Raw genomic sequence first — 23,751 nt, forward strand, 5'->3', positions numbered from 1 at the left:
ACACTTAAGCAAGCACGGGGCATCTCAAGACTGTTTGAGCAGTCTGAATGTCAGGGATCTTGCTCAGAGTACCTTTCATGAAAATCCAAAATTTTGCACAGAAAGTCTTGTGTTTGCTGATCCAGTATCAGCAGAGTCAGTTTGTATCTTAAATACAAACATTTGGAGATGTAGGTAGTAGCTCTGTTATTTCTGTGGCAGCAACACCTATTAAAGGGAAAATTGACTGCAATCTATTCTTTTGAGAATATGTGCACTGCTGAATGTCCCCTTTCTCTTTCCTTCCCTCTCTACCCTGTGCTCCCGCCCCCTGGATTTTGGAGATCCTAAGGGTAGGCAGTGTGAAAATATAAAATGCATAGCTGCTCTGTGCAGTGAAAAGCTTGCAGCTACTCCTAAAGATTTGTTCTTCCTGTTTGCTACTTAAAAAAAAAAAAAAGAAAATCACGAAAAATCACGCAGGGCTGTTCCCATGCAATAATTCAGCAATGCTGCAAGCAGTTAGCGTGTTGGAGCTTGCATTTTAGTTGGAAATGTGAAGTAAAGCCTTAAGAAAAGGCAGTGCAAAGTCCTGAGCAGTGGCACAGTGCAGAGCAGGAAATCTCCAGCACACAATAGAGATTAAATGCTCCCTGTGCATAGTGTATTCTGCTCAGCCCTCTGCGCTCCGAGCTGGGACCGTGGCAGTCGTTATCTCCAGCAGGTTCCTTGGTGATTTTCAAGCCCTGCACTACCTACCCAAGTGGCAGTGACACCAGCTTTCACTGAAGCCTTATTACTCTTAAAAGAGCAATTTGGTTGGTTGCACAGCTATTAGGATCAGACAGTCAGGCTTAAAGCTGTCAGTACAACTGCTTCTCATCTTTTTTCACAATCCTGACATCTTTTCTCTTTTCTGCTGGACACAAGCATTACTGTATTTATCATTTTCAATCAAGCTCACGCTGCAAGCTGAGGAATATATTCCCACAGAAACCCAAGTGAGGAGCAGAAATTATTTTATAGCTGCTGTAGTAGCAGCGGTGCTGGCTGCATGTTGTGTGGGAGAAATCGGATCAGTGAGAAATGTGGCTTTCCTCAGGGCTACATCATTGAAAAATTACTTCAACGTCTGAGAGGAGCAAAGCTGCTCCTTGCTCTAATTTTTCAATGATTAATCGCTCTTCCCTAAGTAAATACATAGTGGGGGAGAAGATGTGAGATTTTTTCAATTTTTTTTTTTTTTTTATATTTTTTTAAAATAACTTGTGGAAATGTTCTTGTCATTGAAAAAGGGGAAAATCACTATGCTTGAACTTCTTTTCATTTTGATGTTGCTCTTCTCTGGACCAACCCTGAGCAAGCTTAGCAGGACCAAAGGCAAACACTGGAAGGGGGGTAAGTGGAAAGGAAAAGTTTTGTGATGGATGTTTGGGTAAGGTACTGAAAAGCTGTATTAAAAGTAATCTAAGGAGAATACCTGTGCTATTTTAAGTGACTCAGATTTCAGGTTGCTGTGTGGGCTTGCAGTAGGATGCTAAAAAGAGAGCATGGAGTTTAATTTGTTTTCTTGTTAGTTTGCTTGGCTGGCTCTGTGTAAGGTATGTATTCCTTGCAGGAATTTTGCTTTGCATTGTACCATTAGCAGAATAATGTTTGGGGCCTTGATACAAGTAAATGCATGCCATTTAAAAATTTAGTGATTTTTTGGATTGTGAGAATTCAGATTGTTCTTTTCATTATGGAGCCTCTGGGACTCTTGTGGCTTTATTGGAAGTGATGTTGCCCCTGTCTTAGGGGGCTACAGTGTTGGAGAAGAAGAGAGAAAGCAAGCAAGAAGCCTATTTTGAGTGCAGAATTGTTAGTATATGTGGTAAAAATGACTAGACAGACATTTTTTTTTTTAGAATACATGGATGTTGTGAAATGCAGTGCCAGCAGCACTAATTGGCTGACTGGCTATGTCAGTGTTGATGTGTTAATAAAGACAAATTGCATTAACTTTATCGAAAAAAAAATGCTATGTTGAGAAAACACTTATGATTTTTGAAGGCAGCAATCCATTTTCCTCTTCTGTTGAAAACTGCTGGGAAGATTTACCCTGTGTGTGCTGTGAGCAGTTCACTAAATGTGCCTTTTCATAAAGTTCACTTTGTTTTGCTTCCTTGCATGACATTTGTTTATGGAAAGCACAGGTTATTGAGGTCTCATAATCTAATATAGCTCACTGAGCATAAATGGTATCTCATAAATATTTGGACTGAGGGACTGTGGATTGTAGATAGTTTGATATTTTCTCCCTGGTTGTTTCTTGGTATTGCTGATTGGAGGCACCCCCAGGATTTTTTTTTACTTTTTTTTTTTTCTCCCCTTACAAGTGTTGCCACAGCATGGTGTGTTTATCACAGCTTTAATAGCACTTCCAGTTTTTTCTCTGCTGTCAGTATTGTGATCTGAGGTTAAAGAGTAGCATCAACATTAAAAAGAAGTTTTAATAATTTATCACAACATCTCAGCAGGAGACTCCTCCCTCCCCCCTCGACATTTCCTTTTGTTGCATTTAATCTTCCACCTACTGCACCTTCAAGGGAAAAGTTGCAGCGCACGCTTAACCTGGATTGTTAATGCAGCACATATATCTGAAAATGATTTCCTGGTCCTGTAAATCACATTATCACATGTATCTCACAGTGCTGCTGCTGGGTATCCTCGTTGCAAATTACAAGCTGTTATTTACTCTGGGCAGCATGACCTCTTCTCAGAGGTATGTGACTTAGGAATATATGTCACTGTCAAGTTCCTGGGATTTAAGAAATGCTGTTAACTTTTTTTCCTCTTTCTCCCATTTTCAATTAAATCTGGTAAATGTGGGCTGGATTGCTTTGGTGTCTTACCTACTCTCAGGCAGAGGCAAAGAGCTGAATTTTTATCATGGGTAGAAAATAACCTATGAGCCTGACTGCAGAAAATATCTTAATATGGGCTTTTGCTGTTCTGAGAAGTGTTTTTTTGCAGCTGAAACAAAACATGAGGGAGATACCTGTTTCAAGGAGGCTAGGAAGCAATTTGTCTTGTTTGCTTGGAGCTCTGAATCAGCAAAAACCTCAGCATCCCTGCTGTCCAGTGGTTTGCTTCATGTGTGATATTCCTGTGAGTGCTGTGTGACTTGGAGAGGATGCCTGCTTTCTCAGGAGAGCTGCAAGTTCAGGATCTGTCAGAACACAGTTGTTGTCATGTAGTCTGAGTGTTTCTGACCTCCAAAACAGAATGTGTGCACCTCCCCTTCCCATTAACCATTAAGAATCAGCTTTTGCTCATATCTCAGTGGTGTGAGTTGTTTTTGTTGGAGTGCACATGGAATTCAGGGTGTTGCTTGGTGAGAGGTCAGCATGCAGACTTCTCCACTGCAGCCCACTGGGAAGCCCATCCCAAAATGACAACAGAGGTTTCTTATATTCTTATTTTTCTGAGATTCCAGACAGCCAGAGATCTGGATACCAACTTCCAGCTCTGTTGTTCAGAGGGGAAGGGTGAAGCTGGATGTGTGCAGCTGGAATGATTTTGGATGACTCACATTGTATATGCTCTCACTGTATTCCCTATGCTGAAGTGAGCTGCATGATGGGTTGACACAGCTGATTTAGACCATCCTCTAGTTCTTCTGTACCACATTTGGTTTCAAAAGTGCTGCAAAGTATGGACATCTTTGGAAAGTGTTGGTATCTGTGTGGGCTTTGTGTCTGTGTAGGTCCTGCTCATGATCAGTACAAGTTTATGAATCTGGAAAATTTTCTGGTAGAATCAATAAAAACTTCATTGCTGAAGTTACAAGCTCTGAGAAGACATTTTCTATGGTCCTTCTGTATAATTCTGTATTTTTGACAAAACCAGCTATTTTCAACTGGTATTTTTCTCCTTGGAATTCACTGAAACCAAGGAAAATGGTCACCCACATACAACTAAAAGAATGGAATTATGGCTAGAAAACTGCTCCTGATTTAGTTGCAAGGTTGGGTGTCAGGGAGGGAAATGAGTCCTGTATGTGGGTCCAGAGAAACATAAAGATACCATTTTCTTTTCTAGCTGTTTTTAAGTCTGCATGCCAGAAAACCTTTCAGAATGATTCATTGGAATGCAGTTTCTAAATGTGCTTTAAACTGGGATTTATAAACTAATGATCAAGATAAACTGGAGTCTAAAAGCAGAACCTGGAAGTACAAATCAACTGGAATTTCTTCTTCCCTTTAAGCTGAAATAACACCCCATGGCTCAAGTTGAAGAAGGATTTATAATAGGAAGACCAAAATACTAAGAAAAGAAAAAGAAGATTAAGTATTGTTTTGTGTTTATCTTAAATCAGAAAGCAGATTTGAGGTGTTGCTAATGCCTACCCCCTTCTGAATTCTTCTGTTGAATTTCCTCAATTTCTTCCCTTTGCCAGAGATCTTGGTCATATGTAAGGGGGAAGGTTTGAGTGTGGATATGCTTTGTGCCTGTCCAGTGGCATCTGGGAGAATTTGTAGACTGGGAAGTAAGCTGCCCATTTGTTTCTAACTGTGTGAAAAGCTGTGTGACAGAACTGTTCAGAGAGAGAGGGTGACACCATTAGGACAGCCACCACTCCTGGAGGACATAAACCCCTCACTCATCCTGGAAACAACTCAGGCATTGCCCAGGGGAGGAAGCTGTGCCCATTCAGGCTGCTGGGCAGCTTTGAGGAGTCTGAATCTGTGCATGGTGGTCTCTGAAAGAGGAGCTGGTCCTTTTGCCACCCCAGATGATGGGTGGCAGACTGAGCCACTCTGGGATGGTCCTTGGGGTGAGCTGAGCCTCAGCAGGGGCACAGAGAGACTCTGTACACACCCCCAGGGTGCCCTGGCACGAAAGTCATCTGTCAACAGCACTAGCAACACCTCCCAAGTGAAGAGAAGACCTTCAGGACTGGAGAGGAGAGTTGGAGATGAAAAGACTTCAGAGGGAAAGGAGCAGACCTAGGGCTGGGAAATCCAGGTTAAAGAATGCCTTCTTCCCAAAGCCTCTTTTATTCACATCTCTTTTCTGCTTCGCTGAAAGAATTTCCATTTTTAGAACTCAGAGTGACTTGATTTACTTATGATAAAACTGTAGAAGTAAAAATAAAATGCAGCCACAGGGCATCACCCCACAGAACTATATGAGGGTGGTGCCTGTCCTTACTGTCTATGGGGAAGTGAAGCAATAATCTCTTTAATGACTAAATCAAAGTTTATTATGCAAGTGATCCAGCCTTATATTTCAGTTCCAATTTCAGCTCTACTGCAGTTTAATCATTTTTATAGCAAAAGGTACCAGTGTTAGAAATCTTAAGTGTCTCTGGCAAGGCATTGCTGGTGGGGGGGATACGAAGCTGCGTGCCTCAGATTCAGTCTCCCTATAGATTGATCAGCACGTGCATTATTTAGGGTGCATGTAGTACAGCAACACTAGTTTAAATGTTAAATAAATGAAAGTAGATAGGAGGCATTTACATGGAGCCAGGTAGCCTGGATTTCAGTGTAATTGTGAGGCATGAGGGGTCTGGTTGGATGTGGAGCTTTTGATGTGGTGGTTGAGTTGCGGCACTTGTAGAGCACAGCCAGCTGTGCTGGGATGATTCACTGTTTACTTTATGTGATTTTAAGCATAACACTTCATATAGTTTGCCATTTATCTAATTGACGTAATTTATTTTATGTAATTTCAAGGATAAACTGCATGAATTATTTTTTAATATCTTACCATGATGTATGACTAACATTATTTCTTAAATATTGAGAGATTAAGTATGCTTCTGTGCTCTTTCACATTGGAAGAGTTTATGAAATGCTGACCAAAAGTTTCAGGCTCAGGGTCCTAAAAGTATTTCCCTATGTTTCACAGAAGCAACCTGATTTTGGGTAGTAAGAAATTCACAATTTTTTTAACTTCAGAGGAATCTCGATATATTTGAAGAGGTGGCTTGTGCATAGCTAAGGATCTAAAGGTCTAATTTTAGAAACTGAGTACTGTAAGTGTGGATCTGCAGTTTTAGTTTGACTGTAAGTATATAAAGCATATGACTACACACAGTATGTGATCTGATGTACCAAAGGATGTTCTAATAGTTTTGCTTTCAAAATTCCTAAAAGGGGAAAGAATATTTATTTGGATGCAGAGTGACTGTGAAATTAACTGGGTTTTATTTAGTCTTCTATTTTCTCTGAAGTCTGGATTTGGTCCTTATCCCATGAAACAAAGACATTTTTTGCACCTTCTTTTACACCACTTTATTCAGAGTAAAATCTGAATTCAGAGGATCTCTGGGGATGCTTGAAGCTTCCTGCACATATTTCGTTGGAATAAATGGAATATATATTTATCTGTTTTTTCATCTCTTTGAAGACATTTGAAATACTTCATAGAAGTTTGGCAACCTGTATTTAGTCTCATACAGGCAGAGGCAATGGAGGTGGGACCAATGGAAAACTGAGCTTGTGAGAGTTTTCTTCTCAGCTGCAAGGGAGGGAAAATGCTGTGGCTTTTTCAGTCACAAGGGGAATAATGTGGGGGAAGTGTAACATCTACTTTAGAGCAGTGCTGTGACAAAACTAAACAGCAGCAAATAAAACATAGACTGGGAGAGTGTTTCCAGCTACCATTGAGAAGGGGTTGCAGATGGAGTCAGCCTGAGCCAGGTTTTCGGTCTCCAGCTTCCAAGAGCCCTGTCTGCAGGATCTCCCTCTGACTCTTCCACTGGTGCCAGTGCTCCTGCACATCTGCTGGGTGCTCAGGGAGCCCATCCAGGTAGGAATTGGCCAGATAAGAGAGGATGGCATTCCTTTAGCTGATGGCATTCCTTTAGCTGATGGCATCCCTTCCTTTGCACACTCCAGGTCACAGGGGAGCTCGGTATAGACGGGACCTATGGCCATAAGGGAAGAGAAGAGAATGTGATCATGGCTGGATTTAGCGTAGGTCAAGTTGACACATAGCTTCACCCTGCAGCTCCAGACTATCCAGGGAAAAAAAAAAAAATAATAAGGTGGCACCTTCCTTTGAATCCTATGTCCACATCCTGTGCTTGGAGTATTGCTTGAAGTGTTTGCTATCATATTAAAAAGTATGTTGATCAAACAGTTATAAACCAGAAGGAATATTTAAATAACACTTCACCCACCACGTGTACAGGTTCCTCTCCTTTGGTTATTTGCAATTTTATTTTTTTTTCTCTGTTGAACAGATTTTGGAACAACCATAAAGCATCACTGACATCAGAAAACCAGCAAGCACAAGCATACTCTCTTTACTTTTGTCCACAAATAAAATGAATGTGTGTAGATTGCCTTTAGGTGTTGAAAGAGCACAGATCAGATGTGCACTTTGAAACTGATGAATAAGCTTAAACACATACCAGAATGGCTGAAAAAATGTTATTTTGGCTTCCCCTTTCTACAAATTTTCAAAGAAAATATTGTTCATCAGTTAAACACTATTGATTTTTTACTTCAAAGCATGATCTAAGGAATACTCAGAGTACATTACTTCTTTCAAGAGCCATTACTAAATCTCAGGAAAACTTCTTTCCTTAGTACATTCAAAACTTGGGGGGGCAGGGATGTATGATGCTTTTGCAGATTAGTTAGTTTTGGTAAATGTTGCTTGAACCACCAATAAAGTAAAGCTCTTGTTTTAGAGCTTCTGTTCAATAGTGAGAGTATCTTCAAAAGAAATTACTCTTTCAGTCCTTTGTATTTGAATCCTCAAGTCTTGTTCTTGGCTGAATTGTGTTATTTTAGCTCTCATCCTAGCACTGATTTCATCCTATTAGGTTCGAAACTGCATCAGCCTCACTAGCTAAATAGTAGAACAGCTTCATGGTTGCAGAACTGTATTGCCCAGAGAAGTGAAGTGTTAAAAATTTTTTTTTCTAAGGTTTTCTGTCAAAATCAGTGTTTTTCCATTACTGTGTCTCTTTGCATGAGCAAACTTAAAATAATGGAAAAGAGAGAGACAAAATCCAGTTTTGTTTCCAGAGATGCTGATCACTCAGCAGAAGCTCCCAGTGACAAGGACTCTCAGCCCTCACAAAAATCACTTTTGATATGCCTAAGTGTAGCCTTCCTCTTTACTCTGGGCTCCTTCATCCTCTGAATATCAGCACCCCTCACAGCCTTCCTGTTTCCTTTCAGCCTTAGGTATAACCCTGTGCTTTCCACACTCGCATAATTTGGCAGGAGGAGACATCACCAGGGCAATTGCTGCTGTGGTTGCAGGCATGGACAGGTCTATGGTGGTGCAAATGAGAAGAAAAGTCTTCACTGCCTTTCCTATGGGGGAGGCTGGATAAGTGTTCTCCTAAACACTGCTAATTGCTTTAGTTAACAACTTTCTACCTGCTGGACTTTGTGTGTTCATTAAAAATGCAGCGGGGGATTTTGGAAAGTTTAGAGGGAGAAAAGTCACAGATTTACCACCCTGCTTGAGGTTAGTGCCTCTGGTTTGGTGGTTTAACCTAGTTTGTAGGTCCATTGGACTGACACTGGAAAAACAGAAAAAAGGGATTCTTAGCTGTGTAAATACGAGTAAAGGAGCAAATGGTTTATCTTACTGGTTAGAACCTTATTGGGAGAAGAAATGGAAATTTATGCCAAGTTTGATATAGGAAAATAGAAATGAGAAACCCCCCCCCAAACATTTTCTGAAAGAGAAAATGGTTTTGAGAGATATTGAAGGATTTTACTCTGTTTACTTATAGAAAATTTGGGAGACAACTTCCATGCTATTTGAACACGTCGCTACCTTTCTTCTCCCATGAAGGTTAACGTTCCTTAGAAATTTTAGAGAAAGATGCTGCAGGACTGCATGACTGAAAAACAGTGGCAGACACTCCCAAATAAAAACAATTTCAAGCCTTAGGTTGTGTCTTTCAAAAAGCATTTTTTACTTACATTTTTAAGTCTTACTGACATATTGAAAGTTTGAATTTCATTATCATCATTTTACTATCATAAGTGCTTACTTTAGGAAACCACAGATAGAGTTCTTAATTTATCTCCAGAAAAGAGGCAGGGAGAGCCTGTTTTTCACTCACTATGTTCAGCATTTCTCTGGAAAGCAGTGGAGATACCAAATCTGCTACTTCTGGCATAAAATATTAGCATATTACACAGAAGATAGCCCTTGAGGGATGCCCCTGGTTAAGTGTCTTCTGCCAATATAAGATTCTGTCTATTTTCCTGTACTTGCTTGAGAAGAACTGTAGTGTTGTTCTGTATATCAGGGTGTGTCTGGAGCATCTGGAATGTGCTCAGCATCTTTCTTATGGGCAGGAGGAATTTCACTCAAATTTCTAGAATTATACCATTTCAAATGAGAGGAGAATCTGCTTTTTTCAGTCTCAGCTGGGTATCATCTATTTGATAATCCACCCTGGCAGTTCTTACTGAGTAGTCCTTGTCTACAAACAAATCAAATCAGCTGGGGAAGAACTGATCTGCAGATGAGAGCATGGCAAAGTCCTCAGGATGGCGAGGACAGAAGAAAAATTGTGACACTGATGTAGTTCCCACTAGTAATGATGATTCCATGCTGCTGGTGATTGTGGTAAAGCTTGAGAATTTGTCTACAGTCTGTATTTGCTATCCATCATGCTGCAAGGGGTCTGGCTAAGCTATTTGTTATCTCCCTGATTATCCATGGACTTGAGATAGATTTGTTCAGTAAGAGAATGTGTTTTAATGAATTACTGTTGCTTTGATGTCAAGAATCTCTTCATTCAATAATTTTCAGTTTAGGTATAAATTTCAATACAACTTAAATTAATAATACATGTTTAATAACAAAAAGAACAAATGCGTATACTTAAAATAGTTTAAGGTTACAGAGCATGGTGAAGGATAAAAAGTTCATTAAAAATCTGGACAAAAATTGGTTTTCAACTTTGCAATTTTGGGTTTTTTTCCCACTGCTAGACTTTTTGGCTTTAAAAAGTGACAGTCTTGAAATCTGGGTAATGTTCTAGCTGTTGGTAGTCACTGTGGGAAAAAAAAGAAGAATGACTCTATGCTTTGCTGAATTTTTATTTTTATTTTTAAAGTTGCAATCCTCTGCTTTTGAAGCGTTGAAGATAGCAGAAGGGAAATAGGAGGAGAGCTGAAGAAATAGCTTTTTTTTAATCAAGTCCTTCATGCTGTTGAATATTGTTTTGAAGGAAAAATATATTTTAAAGACCAGGACTGTGGGAGTCTAAGAATGGAATTGCAGTAGAGTTGTGACGGAATTTCTCTAAAGTTGGTGGTGGAGCCTCCTGGTGCAGAGACAGACATACCATGGAAAAGACAGAGTTTTTGGTACCCTGAGAAAGAATCCTCATGGATAATAATGACAAAAAACTGAATTTCAATCTCTCAGTCTTTTAGGAGGAACATCTACTGTTTCCGCTTCCTTTTTTATTATTTTTTTTTCCTTGTTAACTTATTAATGCATTGGCTCTGTTACCGTGAGGAGAGTAAATTCTCTATTTAATATGGTTTCACTTCACTCTTTTTAAAGGACATATTTTAAAATCCAACATTTATAGAACATCACTCTTTGAGCTGTCTTAAGAGCTCATTCTGCATTACTGCTCCTGGGCACCAATACATGTGGGTTGGTTAAGTTGTTTTTCAGCTCCTTTGATCTTCACATTCAGTACACACTTTTTTCTGCTTGTCAATTGTTTTCTAATTTTTTGAAGACCTTTTACACATGGTTATCTACAGAGCTTATTTATCAGAGAGTTATTAATTTCTTTCAATCAGTTTTAATAGATTTTTCACTGTATTTAAATAGAAAAACTACCAATAAGAAATGTTACCTTGAATTATTCCTATAGAGAGAGAATTAACAGATCATGAGGAACATGTAGATATGTTTTTGTTCCTGATAATATGCTTTTGCTTAATTTATCTTCTTGGGGAAATATGGCTCAGTATGAGCTATATTCTTGGGAAAATATGGCTCTTTACTGATTTCCTTTCTGGTGCCCTTTGATGGTATATTATTGCTCTTTAAGCTGAAAAGAACACAGTAATTGGTACGAGTTTTTGTACCATTCAGATTGCAGAAGATGCATTGTCCTTTATGAATTCTACGACACTTATAGCTGCTTCAAAAACTTGCTTAAAGCCTAATTTAAACAAAATCTATGTTACAAAAGCTTGCATGTGCTCTCAAAAAGTGCACCTCATGTAGGGAATGTGAGATGTGTTGAGAACACAGGATAATGTAATGTATTATGCATGTAAATTTGCTTGATCTATATTGGTCTTTTCAATTCCCTTTCCAAACAAAGAACATGGTAATTTCATTTTACAGATAATGTAGTTTGAGGCCCTAAATCAGTTTAGCAGTACACATTTTTGATTCATGGCAAGGGCAGTCGCTAGCTCTGAATGTATCTGTTCATAATCTCCCCAGCAGAAATTCAGCAGTGACTGATTTGTTTAGTGGCACTCACATTGTCTTTGCACATTGGGAGAAATCACCAGATGAGCTCTGTGATTCATCGATCACCACAATACCTATGGACAGCCACCACAGGGGGAAATTTTCCTATGCATTCTGAAAGGAAAAAAATTTGAGGAATTCCTTACCGGCTTTCTGTGACCACTGTCTTCCACAGATGTGATTTGGGGTTACGTTATTTAATTATAGGTGTATTATTTTTTATTTGGGCATGTGCTCTTGCATCCTATTCTGTTGAGTTCCAGTTTTGCATTATGGTATAAACAATGGCTGGAAGCAAAAACCTTTCTATCAAGATTCCTGATTTATTCCTTCATTCCCCTGTAAGTTGAGCAGAGATGGAAGGCCAGTTTGAAGAGTGATCCTTTTTTTGCTGCTTGGTCTACAGGATGAATACACACCAGACAACACAACTTCTAATAAGCCACTTGTCATCCTTCTGTAAATATCCTGTTAGTTTTCAAAACCCCTCTAGACACAGGCTTTTTTAACAGCATTAAATGGGCAGCAAGTTCTGTCATTTAACTTGCACAAAATGCAAAGGAAGTGCCATTTGTATTGATTGCTATAGATTTTTGTCTTGTCTAATGGGACTTATATTTTTTCTATGAACTTGTGTTGGGGAAAAAAAAGTGAAAACAAATAATGGCCAGACATAGATAACATATTTTAAGTATAGAAATAACTCAAACCTTTCAATTTCTCGTGCATGCCATGGCATCCCTGGTTTCTAAGGCATCCAATCCCATCTGTCTTTTTGCCAAGACAGAGATGCAAAAGAGCACTGGAAGCAGCCTCCTTTCACTTTGCATTAAAGCAGACAGACCAGCACTCAGCTTTGTGCATTTTGAGCTCACTGCAATAAAAGTTTTAAGAGATAAGAAGCTTTTTCTATTTCAGGGTTGCCATTAGCCTGAATAATATATAAACATGGGAAAAGGTCTGAAGTCCTTTTGAGGCTCACAGTATAGCTTCAATTAAATTATACATCATTATCACAGCTGCCAAGCCTGGTGTGGGATTTTAGCCCCCTATCTCACTAAGTGTTCTATGGAGCTGCCTTGTCCAATTCTTTTTTCTTCCTTTTCTTAAGCAGTAAGAGCACTCCTTGAAAAACCCGGCTTAAGGAATAAAGTGGAGGACGAGGTTTGGTTAATCAAGAAAGAACATGGAGATGTCAACAGTCAAGCACCAAGGGAGGAAGGAGGTCAACTCTCTAGCCTTAAAAACCACTGGGGAGAAATCAAACACTATTAAGTCATGACACATTATGTTCCTTTTGAACCAGGGCTGTGTGTACTCCCTCTGTCTGCTGAGAGGTTGGCAGAGCAGCTCCGAGCTGCTCATGAAACCCCTTGTGAAAGCTGAATTGCTGGGGATATCCACTGGGGATGCTTTCAGTCCACAAAGCTGGCAGTGACAGTGAAACACAACCTAAACGGATCCATTTTTTTGTCTCTTTGTCCATTTATGGTTCTTTCAGGCTTCACATCCCAAAATTTTCATGGTGGCTTGTCATATTGCAGATGAGTGTTTTTTGGATCTCAATATGATACAGAATTATTCAGCCTTCATAATAGGTGTCAGCTAGTTAGTACTTTGTGTTGGCTTTGGCATAAATCTAGGATATACAGAACTATTATCACATACTTGGGAAAATCATAATGGCTTGCCTTTCTTATTTATTCCTATAATATCCTTTAAAAGTGTTAGAAGTGTTTTGACTAATTACACTACCCACACCACTAATGCCACTGCACTTGCCGTTGATTTTGTCAGTTTTCTTGTCTTCTTTGTACAAGTACAACATGAATAAATATTTGGCTTGAGTAGCCATACATGAAAGACTGAAATCAAGGTGGCATCACAGAGTTTTGTGTGTAGAATACTTATTTAGGATTATACCATACCATTGATTTTTTGCACTGAACAGGCTATTGATTTCAGTGGATGCTTAACGTGCAGATCAATGACACATTATAGGGCTTAAATAGTAACATTTGATACTTAAAAATAAATGAGACAGAGATATCACTGACTTTCAAGCAAGACTAAAAAATATCTGATAAGAATGTCAACTTCCTTAAAACTTCAGACAGAATGCTTAGTTAGGGAGAAGCATCAGGTAAAGAATGTGTGAAGAATTGTGTTTAAAATGTAAAATTGAGGATTTGTTGGGAAACATGTGAGTTGAAAACTGTGTGCAGTAGGTTGCACCACAGCCCTGGTACTCACCTGGCAGAGCTTTGCTTGTTTACTCACAGCCCTGGGCAGCCTGTGCTGGTGCTGCATGTCCTGCCCAGTTTCCCTCAGATGTGTTCTCTGTCTGATACAGCAGCAGTTTGCAGAGTAGCAAAATAGAATTTAGCATTCACTGGTGAGAAATCAGACCATTATCCCAGTAGCTCATTATCCCAGTGATCTGAATTTATGGGATGCAGCTGCAAATCCCTTAAGACAGTTTACACCAAACTTTGTGTGAACTGCATGCTTTCCAGTCCTGTTTGAGAGACAAGAAGAGAGGTTTGAGTGGGAAATGCGCTACAGATTTTTGGAAATCTAATAAACAACAAGACTCTTAACTTCTTAATCCTCCACTCAACACAATTTGTTCTGACACAGGTTTCTTAAAAATTGGCTGAAATCCATGTTCTTAAATTTGCATTTTCAGCACTTGGGGCATTTTTCTGAAGCATGACTTGTCACTTATACCTCTAGAAAGGCATTGAGATGGAGGATGAAGTGCTCATTTTTGGTGGTTTACACTGTTTGATTAATCCTCACACTGGAAAAGGAACTTTTTTTTAATATTAGCTATGCTTTAGCACAGACCTTAGATATAAATGCAGAAGCTTTAAGCCTGTGCAAGCTGTCGGACCAAATATGTAATGAGTTAATTTTTTGCTGTTCTGTGGTAGAATTATTTTCTAGGCATTTCTGCTGATATTGAAAGAGAAAAGTAGACACACCTTCCTCAATCGGTTCTTCAAAATGAGTTTAAAAATCTGTTCTTCAGCATGTAACATATGCCCTTTAAAACTGCTACTGTGCTGCTGCCTGCTCTTATCAGTATGGGCCATAAATTTTGCATGGATATAGAGAGAACTACAGCTTGAGGACTTGAGATAGTTAGCAAGATGCTGCTGAAGTATACAGACAAAGTACACTGGCAAATGGGTCTTTGTAGACAGGCATCATTACCAAGATCCATGTGTGCAGAACTGTGCCAGCCTGAGGAGCATTAAAGGCCAGTGCTCACAGGAACCTAATTTTGGGTGAATGGAGTCCTTAGATTCATTGTGATATCACACATAAATGAAAATACCAAATGTCACTGACTTGTCAGTGAAAAAGTAGCCTAGGCTTTGTAACAAATGGATCAGTGATGTATATGTGGAAGCTGTGTGACATATTAAAGTAGTTTATGAGGCACAATTTGTTTTGGTGGTCTGCTCTGATTGATGGTGTGCTATCTGCCACTGCTTTAGATGTTGTGGTATGTTTGTAATAAATGTTCGTTCCAAGACAGTGCTAAATGTGTTCCATCTAAATCATTCATTACTTATAACAAGTTTCAGTGTATATGAACCAAAGCTTTTTTATACTTGCCTTCAGAAGAATTTCTCATGTTGAAGCAGCTCTATCACCTGTGATGGGGCCAGTTGCATGCCTGAGTGCTCAGACCCTTTCAGCAGTGCCTGCTGGAAGCAGCACAAAGTTAAACTGTAAGCAATGTCATGTTAAGTACTACATTTAAGAGTTTGTTGCCTTTTCTAATCTAGCACTCCTATTTGCTTCTCTATTTTTGGGTTCACAAACAGAATACCAGAAAATATCAGAAATAAGCACTGAGGGATGGGGCGGAAGCATTGGTGTAACAACCGGACTTGCCAGAGGAAGCACATCAGTGGGAGGGATTTTTGCTGATGTTTTATAGCAGTGTATCATTCATCAGAAAACAATAAAAAATGTATGCACTACTCACAGGGGATTTCCTCTTTCTGGAAAGTGCAGAATGCATCATCCTTAAGCAAACAGTGTACTTTGTTCCCTCTTGATTGGTGAATTTCTTCAGGAGAAGGATTTCTTTTTTCCCATGGGCCTGTCTGTGTCCTTCCTCCAAAATTCAAGTGACAGTGGAGAAAACCTAAGGACTATCATTCCAGGGTGATCAGTGTAGAAATGCTACATAACTTTTTATTTAAAAACATTGATTTTCCTTTACGTGTGGCATTTGAAGAGATCTAGGTTTTCCCTGTTTCAATAGCCACTAGGAAGTACAGAAGTATCACAGAATTCCAGAATGAGTCAGGCTGGAAGGGACCACAGTTGGTGATCTGGTCATGCACCCCTGCTCAAGCTGGGTCATTCCAGAGCACATGGAACAGGATTGCATCCAGATGGTTCTGGAATATCTCCAGTGAGGGAAACCCCACAGCCTCTCTGGGTGATGTGTCCCAGTGTTTGGTCACAGCACAGTGAAGAATTTCTCCCTCATGTTCACATAGAACTTCCTGTGCATCAATTCCTACCCATGGCTTCTTGTCCCATTGCTGGGCACCCCCAAGCAGAGCTGATCCAGAACTGGGCACAGCACTCCAGAGCAACACGGAGGTGGTTGAAGTAATCTTAAATTCTTAACAAAAATTTGTGTACCTATTAATTTAGAATTTGAATGCTGTTGGATTTTGACTATGCTTTAAAGGCAATTGTTTAGAGAGAACATAGCCATGTAGACCAAAATGCAGATCAAGAAAATGAGACTTTTAAAAATTATTTTGGCTAGTGGAAATAACAGTTAAATCATAACAAATATGTGAATCTCTACACAAGAGTCCTTGGTCCCTTATAAAAAGAAGCAGACTGTTGTATCAAACAGTTTGTAAAACAGAAACAAATTTGGCAAAGAATGGACAAGTAAAACAGTACAAAGACTTGCCCAAGCAGTCCAGACTTGATGCAAGAACTCTCTAATTCATAATTGTCTTTTTTTTTTTTCTTTCTAATTTTACATGCAAGACAGTATAGAACACACAAATTATGTGCTGGCATTAAGAAAGAAGCATGTGGGTGTCTTTTCTCATCATTTTCAGAAAGAAAGAAAGACAGGCACACTATTGCAGAGTTAAAGGTGCTGTAATGATGGGTTGAGGCTGTACAGCTGCAGCAACATCAAACAGTGGAAAGCATCTGCATGGCATAAGTTAGTAACTTCATTCCCCCAGAGGTGTGCATCCAAACCTGTGCTAAATTATTGTGAGGTTTTTTTTTAACATATAGACTGTAGCAGTGGATTGATCCCCTTTCTCTTTTTCTGTTAATGTTCACTTTCCAGAAGTTTTTAGCATGTTAATAGCAGCACATTCAAGAGTGTTTATCAAAACCTGAAAAGTTATGTAACTAGACCCAGAGGATAAAAACAAGATGAAACTCAGAAAACATAAGAGAAACTTGTGGCATCAGCAACTCATAAGACAAAATAGTTCAGCACTTGCTGCTTTCTAGAGTTAATGAACAGATATGTGGCAATAGGTGGAAATGAAATCTGAACTTTAAGATCCATCTTATCTACCTCTAAGCCTCTCTTGCCATTTTAATTGGAAATCTTTGCCTCTGCATATTCACATTTCTTTATCCTCTGTGGATGTCTTTTTCTTTATCACGTCATAAGCAAACAGTTGTTGCATTCTATAAAATCTCATGTATGGGCTTGGTGGAAGAAATGGCTGCCTTGGGAATGTTTGTCCATAAGACTGATTATCCCATCAGTTCACAGAAGCTATGCCCATCCATGGGTACAAAATGGTTTTTACAGATTGCCTGCTTGTTTCTCACTTTGGTTTGTGGAAAGATCACCTACACTTTTGTGTGACATATGGCAGATATGTATGTGTGTGTGTGTGATATAAATGATGTGTACACAATATCTGAGGTTCTACATAATTTTGTGAGTCTTGCAACTCAAAGAGTGACATATGGTCACCTCAAGGGGAAGAAAAAATGGGGAGAGGTGTTTCCACCATATAATCAAACCATGGCTCAGATTTTAGCAACATTAGCTGCTGTTCTGGCTCCTGGCCAGCAGCTGTAAAATCTGGCTTCTATTTCTGCCTTCTTCCTTTCTCAGAGTAGTTAAGGCCCAAGAGGAAGGGAAGGTGGGAACCCCCAGGTTGTCCTGGTGTTTTTTTGATATGCTGTGTACGTTGTGCTTGGAATGAGAAGAGAAGGGAAAAGGAGGCCTTGGGAAGCACCATGGTTTGTGAGCACACAGCCACTCAACTCAGGAGCAATCCCAAGACTCCTGCTTTGAGCTGTGGCTGCAGGAGTGAGCAGTGGCTTAGTCAATGCTCCTTCTCATCCTGCTTCTCCCTTACCTACTCTTTTCACTGTTTCTCAGTTGCAGTGTTTGGCAGTACAGCTGATGCCCCTATTGGCAAGCTGATTTTCAAGGTTGTGGCCAATAGCAGGTATTGCTGTGTACCCAGCCATTTTTTCTTTTATGTGGCAACTTTTCACACCAGTTTTGCACTCAAGAATTTCATGAGAGTGGTACTAGGGGATTTATACACCAAGACAAGGTCTTTTATTCAGGCTTTTTGACAGTGATGCATAATACTCACTGTGTCTGGGAGGAAGAAACACATCTGCCTTTTTATCCAGTTCAATAACCTCTACTGCCTGTGTTTGCTGCTACTGAGGAAGGACTAAGCTGGGAATCAGGGCTTTAATTTTTGACTACCACCTGCTGGTGGAATCTGTTTGACCATGCCATTTATAATCCTAGCTTTGTTGAAAGGCAAGAAAAAACACCAGTCTGCAAACTTTTCTACCAGCTTTGATGGAACCTACTGTCCAGACTCGTCTCTGATATTTTTTGCTTGTCCTACTTACAGGGGGATCTGCCCTTCCAAGCAGCTACCAATATAATTTTTTTTATTCCCTTCCTCTGCAAAAGTAAATTTAACCTCACAGTCCTCTTGCCTGGGGAGAGTTTTATCTACTAACTACATAGAGATCTGAGAAATGCAGAGGTTAGGTGATGTGCCAAATTGTGCTGCCTCTGCCTCTTACAGCACAATAATATAAAGATCTTTCCTATAATAGCTCTTTATTGCCAATTCCCTAGTTGTTCTTCACCAAAGTACAATTAATTAGTAAAGGGGTTTCCCATACAGAAAATTGTTGATGGAGCATCTGAGAAAAAGCAGTAGAGCATAACCCCATGGAAACATACTGTGAGGGGGGAAAAAAATGTATTTCCATCTCAGGCTATGCCCTGTGTTCCTCTCATTTACATTCTGAGGTTTGTGGTGTTTGGGTGTTGGGTCCTGTGAGCCCCCTCTTCTTAACTTGTCCCTGTCTTGATGCTTTGACTACTGTCATTGTCTGTTCTTCATTTATGAGCAGGTTTAAAATGGTGAATGAATTGTCTGAATGTTTTGCAGTGGGTTTGCAGTGGTGGCTCCTGCTGTCCCCTTTTAAAATGACATGTCTCCCTCCTGAGCTTACTCCAAAAGGCTGAATTTGAATGCTAATACAGATTTTTGTTATGATTTTTATTGTGGTTCAATTCAGAGATTAAGGATAAGGTACAGAACTGGGTTTCTGACTGGTTAGGGGCTGCTGAACGTAGGACTGAAATGCTACTGTTCCCAATGGTTTATTAGGGTAAAGACACAGTTTGCCAATATTTCCTTTAAATATATGTGAACTCAATCTTGCAGAAGCTGTAAAAATCAATTTCACTAATAATTAGAAGTATAGAATTTTCTGCCAGTAAATGTGCTATATATAAGGAGGCATTGGACTCCACAAGGTCAATATACTTGCCTTCAAAATATATCCTGATATCTGTTAATGTAATCCACCAATTAAAAAGTCTATAAATAAGTATTTACTCAATAGATTATAATGTCTCCAAAGGGAGCAATTAGGCTTTTAAGGAGAAGTCTTAAACATTCCCATGAAGGTTTTAGTATTTTCTTTAACACTTTGTCTTGCACAAATGTACATTTCAGAAATTATGTTTGAAAATCTATTAATTTACGATAAACTTGTAATTTGCATCCCAATGGTAAATAGTCTTAAAATGAGTGTTGATAATGTATAGTTATATTTATTTCATAAACTATAAAATTATGAAAGTTTTATTTCCTGCTATAGTGTGGAATACCTTGCTATACAGTACAACCTTTAGTGTACTTACCAATCACATGAGAACATTTTTTGTCCCAAATAGCTCTCTATGTATTTTACATGCTGGAGATAAAGGGATTTAAAATACTGAGGCAGATTCTTGATGTAAATATCAGTGAGCTGAGCTGATTTAAATTAGCTGAGCATCTGGCCCATTCTCTTTGAAAACAGATAATCTACTTCAGTAATTGGCTGAGATTTGTGGGTTTCATTTCTTTCATTTTATATTTAATTGTATAAAATAGTGGCATGCAAATCTAGCCAAGATTATTAAAATTATTGATCACCTATGCTGTCCAATCAGCTACAAACTATGCACGGTTATAAACCATTAGTTTTAGGTTATATTAGAAATTCATCCAATTAGAAAAAATAATAATAATTAAAAGGATCAGGGGTGTGTGTCAAAATATAATTGCACATTGCAGAGATAGCAAATTGTAGTAGTAGGACTGGCAGTCATTCTTAGGGGAGAAGGCAAGGGCAAGTTGTGAACAATTCAAATATGACTGAAATGCCAGTAAATGTCATACTAATAAGAGTATACATTACAACCTACTGTGATTTTTTTTCTCCCATGGGTCACCTTCTTTCTCTTTTTCTTCCAAGGTTCCCTGGCCATGGAAGACAGCCCTTTCTCAAATCTCTGGGCCATTTTTTTTTTTTTTTTCATTTTCACCTAATTAATTAAATTAATAGCTTCTATAATTAATCTACAACCTTTTGGAATATAAGAGCTGTGAATCAGACACAGACAAAACCAAAATAAATCCCCTGCTTTGAAATTATATTGTTTTTATGTAATTCCTTAGTATGGCTTACCCATAGCAGAACAAGATTCACCATGTTTTTTCTGCAAACTGAAAACAAAACTATACATGTTGTACAGCCACCAGTATAGCAGACTGTAAATCATATTTAGATATTTAGTAAGCAGTGGCAAAAGTGACAAAAAAGCAGCTTGCTTCAGTGATTGCAAATATAAACCCAAGCTGATTAGCAAAGTGATTTCCTCTCAGGCTGCATCTGAAAGAAAAGCAATATCATCCCTGATATTCCACTGAAAACACCAACTTGAAACAGTCACAGCTTGATTTTCTAGCAGGGATCTTCTCATTCCTGTACCAGAACTTTTCTTCCTATCCTTGGGACATGTGAGTTTTTGGGGTATTTTAGGGCAGTGCTTCAGATATGGAGTTTTCTCTATGCTCATCAGTGCCTCACACTCACCTGCCACAAAGGCAGTCCCTGCCCTAAAATAAGTTTGTGTTGTGTGGCTGACATAGTGAAGTGCTGGAGTAATTTAGAATTTGTAGAAAAGAATCTGCTACTTTAGAGCTATGAAGTAATTAAAGAGTTTCTTTATGACTGTTTTAAATAGGCGAGTAAAGTTGGATGAGAAAATCACCTTCCTAAGGTAACTGAGCTGCAGCCTCTCCAGTTCTTCCCTGGACAAGGACCACAGTCATAACCAAAACCATTAGCAGAGAATTTGGAAGAATTATAGCAGCCAAAGGATGCCTTTTAATGCTGAGTACTTTCAATGACTGAAATTACTGGAAAGCATCCATTTCCCTTAAGTTATTTAAGTGCCCAAATGGGTGCAATTTTCAGAAGTGTATTAGATGAATAATTCTAATTGATCTGAATCACAGAGAGATGACCAGGCTCCCCTACAAAACCCCACTTTGCCTTCATCTGCATCTTTAGATGTCTGCATATTGCAAATATTTTTCTTTGGGCACCAAATCAAGGAACCATCTTTGCTTAGTTGCTCAGCTGTGAGTTCGTGCTTGAATTAAGCATGTGGTTGTGTGCTTTCCTCAACACAGAAAACCAAAGGATGGGAGGGTCACAGAATCATTTAGGTTGGAACAGACCTCCAAGATCATTGAGTCCAACCTTTGACTGATCACAACCTTGTCAAACAGACCATGGCACTGAGTGCCACATCCAGTTGGGGTTTTTTTGCACAAACCCAGGGATGGTAACTCCACCACCTGCCTGGGCAGCCCTTTCCAAGGCTTGGCAACCCTTCCAGGGAAGAAATTCTTCCTGGTGTCCAGCCTAAAACTCCCCTGATGCAGCTTGGTGCTATTTCCACTGGTCCTCTTGCTGTTTGTCTGGGAGAGGGGGGAGAGATCCTTCTGATCCAAAGTACATGGCAGGGGTTGGGTGTAATTGCTAATTAGCAGCTGCATTGCTTCCTCCTAACTTCTGTGGCTCTAAAACTTTGACAGTCTGAATTGAGATGCAGTATCTTTTTGTCCAGAGGGAATTTGAAGTCTAATCTGTTAATGTGGAATGGAAAATAGATGGGGGTAGAGGCTGAGGGTGCTCATTCAAAGAAGAAAATGAAGACTTAGAAAAATAATCCTCATTTAAATCCCTTAGGCAGCATTTTGAAAATCTCTGCCTCGAGTATCAGCTGTGCTAGGGATTGATACCAAACAATGGGCAAAGTACTTTGGATAGTCAGAAAGTATTTGCTTCTTAGATAAATAAAAAGGGCTATAGAGTGTTCCTTTAGTAGCTTTGCATAATTTTTTTATTTTTAAAAGATCTATTCATTGAATAATAGAGACAAAAGATGCCAGACCCTCAAAAGGTTTTCAGTGACAATGTACAACACTGAAGTCTTAATTCATGTAGTTAAAGAATAAGAAATATATACTTCATTGCCTTTCAAAAAAATTCAAGAGAAATTAGTGGACTGAGGATTGTCCCATCTATCATTTGAAACAAATATCTTTAGTCTTGTTGAAAAAAAGAAAAATTAAATCTTGTAACCTATAAAATATACAATCATATAAGAGGGCAGAATTAGTTACTAAGTGCTTTCCTAAGAGATATTTTTCTTTGGGGGGCATTGGGATGATAAATTTCCTAGTGTAGTTTGACTGCAAGTGAAACAGCAAATTGATTTACAGGCTGTGGAAGCTGGAGGAGGCAGGAGTGGCCTCCAGGCACTGTCTTGCTTCATTTCTGCCCCTCTTTCCTCAGCTGGGAAACATCAAAGTGGGTCTCAAAGGTGCTGCCTGCTGGACTGCTGGCTTAGGTGTTGGGTCATTTTGAATTGTCTAAATCAGGACTGTATTACCAAAATGTTTCTGAGGGCAGGAAGGGGATATGGGCTGGGGGTTCAGCTTGGTTGAATTTTGGAGGGGGGAAGGAGCAATGGGGCTGAGGGATGGAGGGAGGAGACAGGTTAGAGAGCAGAGCTGCTCTTGGGCAGATTTTGTCAGACAAATAACAGAGGAACTGAGATTTTCAATCCTCACTTGTAGTGAGCTGGTCCTGTTTGTCCCTAGTGCAGCCCCAGATCCAGAGGGTTTTCTATCCTTCTTGAAGCCTTGTGAGAGAGAGAACTAAGAGCAGGAATAAAGTATGGAGAGCAGGGAAGAGATGGAGTAGGATGGAGACCCAAGGTTCTTACAGGGTGAGATTCCCTCTGGCCTTTTTTGTCATGGTGGGGAGAATCAGGTGTATTCAGAAGTGACCCTTGCAGTTAGGCCAAATGTTATTTAATTTGAAATATTCATTGTGAACTGGGATGTCAGTGGCCTATAAAGGCATCCACTTGTGTGTTTGCTAATTGGACAAATTAGACTCACTGTGAGTTTTAGGTCCCTTTCCACATCTTCATCTGGCCTAAATGTCTTAACCCACAGCTTTTGGTATTTTTAGTGGAAATCACTGTACAATGTTTTAAACTATTCTAACATAGCATCCAAACTGCTGCAGTCCAGAAGCTCATATTTTGGCATGATTCTTGAAGAGTTAACATGGCTTAGTAGACTTCTACACTGTAAAGAAAGGTCTATACACAGCAGTTATCTCTTTCAGCAAGGAGGAATGTACAGTTGTTGCAAATTCATGCAGAGGGATAAACTGAAAGGGTTTCTAATGAAAGAAGAAACAGGAGTGTACTTTTCTGGAAGAGTTGATGACCTTATATTGAAGTACAAGACTTCTGTGTCCACTTAAGCAAAATGTTTCCTGCCTGAAATCAAGCTGAACTATCAGATCTGTATTTTTTTTTTTTTGTTACTTTAGGGGAAAAAAAATTAAATG

At 39.2% G+C, this 23,751-nt stretch overlaps 1 protein-coding gene across 18 annotated transcripts in view; it reads left to right on the forward strand.

The window, feature by feature from the left end:
- Positions 1–23,751, forward strand: part of ROBO2 (roundabout guidance receptor 2) — a 1,034,237-nt gene that overhangs the window by 163,555 nt on the left and 846,931 nt on the right. For 3 of the 18 annotated variants that reach the window (XM_077174525.1, XM_077174517.1, XM_077174526.1), the window contains exon 1: positions 624–1,377. The exons of 3 other annotated variants lie outside the window; for them this stretch is intronic. In XM_077174525.1, the coding sequence (XP_077030640.1) occupies positions 1,254–1,377 (124 nt within the window). In that variant the 5' untranslated portion in view covers positions 624–1,253. Of the gene's footprint in view, positions 1–614; positions 1,378–23,751 lie in introns of those variants that run through there. 12 more of the 18 variants (XM_077174509.1, XM_077174523.1, XM_077174524.1 and 9 more) reach the window with 7 other exon arrangements.

This window comes from Agelaius phoeniceus, chromosome 2, assembly GCF_051311805.1.
Source record: "Agelaius phoeniceus isolate bAgePho1 chromosome 2, bAgePho1.hap1, whole genome shotgun sequence".
Classification (NCBI taxonomy): Eukaryota; Metazoa; Chordata; class Aves; order Passeriformes; family Icteridae; genus Agelaius; species Agelaius phoeniceus.